We start from the raw sequence: 3,118 nt of genomic DNA on the forward strand, positions 1-3,118 counted from the left end.
TTGAGTAAAGCTGACCTAGAGAAATCAAGATTGAATAAAGGAATTAGTAATAATTGTCTTCAAATAAACAAACAAATAAATAAATAAATAAATAAATAAAATAACTGTCTGCAAAGCTGTAAAAGGTACTACATGCACTTGTTATTGTCTAAGTTATAAATGATTTGTGCCCAAGTTTGCAGTAACATACATGAGAATCAGAATAATGCGCTTTCCTTGTGACTTACCAACGGGGTTAAGGTCTCGTTTCCAAGACCAGAGCTATGTGGGAAAGCCCCAGCCCCTCAGAGGCGGATCTAAAACTGAACCATCACATCTATGCCATAAACTCTGGGCAGAATCATCCATCTGGTTATGGGGATAAATCAGATGCCCACGGCATCAAAGGGAGGAAGATTTTCCTACTGAGGAGCTTTCTTAGGGCACCTTTCATGTCCTTGTTCCTCAGGCTATAGATGAAGGGGTTCATCATGGGCGTCACCACAGTGAATAGCACTGCACCAATCTTATCTCCGCCATCAGGGTGAGTGGTTGAGGGGAAGAAGTAAACCCCTACAATGGTCCCATAGAAGAGCAATACAACTGTCAGGTGAGAGCCACAGGTGGAGAAGGCTTTCCACTTTCCCTCTGTGGATGAGATTCTCAGGACAGCCCTGACAATGCAGATGTAGGAGAAGAGAATGAGGGCAAAGGGGAAGGTGACAACCGATAAGCCCGCGATAAATAATACGAGTTCATTGATCCTTGTGTCTGAGCAGGACAGCTTGAGCAGAGGCGCCAAGTCACAGAAGAAGTGTGGGAGAGTGTTGCTGTCACAGAAAAGCAACGGAAGGAGTAGAAGAGTGTGTATTAGGGCAACAGCATTACTGAGGACCCACGGAATGACCGCGAGCGAAATGCAGAGCCTGGGTTGCATGATGGTCATGTAGTTCAGAGGGTGGCAGATAGCCACAAAGCGGTCATAGGCCATGACGCCCAAGAGGAAATTGTCAATAACGACAAACACAATAGAAAAGTACATTTGCGTGATGCAGTTCTCATAGGAGATGGATTGAGTCTTGGTCTGAATATTCATTAGCATCTTGGGGACTGAGGTGGATACGGAGGAAATATCAGCAAAGGATAGATTGGCAAGGAAGAAATACATGGGAGTGTGAAGGTAAGAATCCAAGCCGATGGCCAGGATGATGAGTCCATTCCCAACTACAGTGACCAGGTACATACCCAGGAAAAGCACAAAGAGGACCTTCTGCTGCTCAGCCTGGTTGGAGAGTCCCAGAAGGAGGAACCCAGAGACGGTGGTTCGATTTCCTTGATGCATATTTCTGCTGATCTGGAGAAAGGAACACAAGGTCTTCACAGACCCAAAGAAAAGCCAGTGTGGTAACATTTGGTTGCAGCCGCTGGAGGGAGGTGGAGAAGAATTACTTAATAAGGAACTACGTCAGCGGTTCAGAGACTCAGGAAATGCCTTCGAAAGGAAAGTCAGAGCCACCACGATAGACATTTCTCAATGAACACGTTTGAAACTCGAACACCACTCTGACAGTGATGGTTAGAGTGGGTTCCAAATGCAGTGAAAAGCCTGAAACTAAGGACAATGGGTGAGGTGTACTCCATATTCTAAAGATGCTGGATAGCCCTGAAGGAATTACTTAAAAATGAAGAAAATGGCCCTGACACCTTTCCTAGCGTTCGCTTTCATTTTGAAATTGAAGAAGACAGAACTGGGAAGAGTCCCTGAGGGAAGAGATTGGGAAGGAGAACCAAGCGAGCTTACTGAAATATACTGCAGTGTGGGTGCTCCTGCCCACTCACGTTAGGGGGAGGATGCAGAAAAGCTACTCTTGGGGAACGTGTACAAGAAGGGAGACCAGAAGTTCACTTCATTCGTGGATGGATGTTAGGTGAACGGAGAAAATTTAGGGGACTTGTAAGAACCTGAAGACTTGTGTTTGTGGGCCACTTCTAAAGATGGGAGGCTCCCCATACAGAGAAAGGCAGATACCATATGTTTTCACTCTTATGTGGATCCTGAGAAACTTAACAGAAACCCATGGGGGAGGGAAAGGGGAAAAAAAAAGAGGTTAGAGTGGGAGAGAGAGACAAAGCATAAGAGACTCTTAAAAACTGAGAACAAACTGAGGGTTGATGGGGGGGTGGGAGGGTGGGGAGGGTGGGTGATGGGTATCGAAGAAGGCATCTTTTGGGATGAGCACTGGGTGTTGTATGGAAACCAATTTGACAATAAATTTCATATATTAAAAATAAATAAAGATGGGAGGCTCCCTGGATTAGCCACCTGTGGCTGGGGGAGGGGAGAAAGCATGGTGGGAGGCAATTCTGCACCCTCACCATGGCATAGCATGAGTAGGTGAGTTTCCTATCTAGAGGCCAAGTGAGTGCTCCTGGATCTTGTTGGACTCAGACCACTGTGTTGGGACTCCACCCAAAAGATCTTGCTGGGGCAGAGGAGGCCGTAGCAGTGAGGTCATGGATGGGCTGTCTTACAAAAGAGGGATCATAAAAAGATCAGGTAGAAAATGCATTGCCCTTGATGCAAGCAGTCCCAGAAAGGAGGCCTCTGAAGAACCCCAACCGGTCTCATGACAGAGCACGCCTGCCACGCGAAACTCACCGACTGTTCGTATTCCACGGCAGCAGACTTGAGGACTTTGGTCCTCTTATCCCCTCCCTTTCTTCTTCCTTCCCACTGCATATCCCCAAGCTGCCTGAGCTCATGGGGGAGGACGAGTACTTTGAAGGGTGTGAAGTTAAAGTGTTGAATTGGTCCAGGCTTTTGCAAACCTAGAAGTGGTCTTGAGTCCCAAAGTAGAAGTTACTTTTAAAACTAACAGTGACTGAAAAGCAAGAGGCACCACCCAAGGTGCGGCCCAGAGTCAGGGAAGGGAGACTGAACCAAGTCTGGGTTTCCTTGCAGCTGACTGGGAAGAACACTGGGCCGAGGGCTGAGGTATATGGTTCCTCCCAGTCTTTCTACTCTGCTTGCATTGCCTCCTCTTACTCTTTCTCTCCCTTCACTCATCTCTCAAAGATTCGAGATAATCGTGTCCCCAAATAACTTTTCTTTCCATGAAGAGGCCACACCCCGGGAATC

General features: G+C 46.9%; 1 protein-coding gene across 1 annotated transcript; it reads right to left on the reverse strand.

Annotated features, from left to right (window-relative positions):
* Positions 1-352: 352 nt before the first annotated feature.
* LOC101089962 (olfactory receptor 1S1-like) lies at positions 353-1,354 on the reverse strand. Its single transcript, XM_003993453.5, has one exon. It carries the CDS (start codon positions 1,319-1,321, stop codon positions 353-355), a length of 969 nt encoding a protein of 322 aa, XP_003993502.3. The 5' UTR covers positions 1,322-1,354.
* Between the last annotated feature and the right edge of the window lie 1,764 nt (positions 1,355-3,118).

This window comes from Felis catus, chromosome D1, assembly GCF_018350175.1.
Source record: "Felis catus isolate Fca126 chromosome D1, F.catus_Fca126_mat1.0, whole genome shotgun sequence".
Lineage (NCBI taxonomy): Eukaryota > Metazoa > Chordata > Mammalia > Carnivora > Felidae > Felis > Felis catus.

Coding starts and splice junctions, on each gene's coding strand:
- LOC101089962 (XM_003993453.5), bottom strand. CDS start 1,321: ATGCATCAAGGAAATCGAACCACCGTCTCTGGGTTCCTCCTTCTGGGA.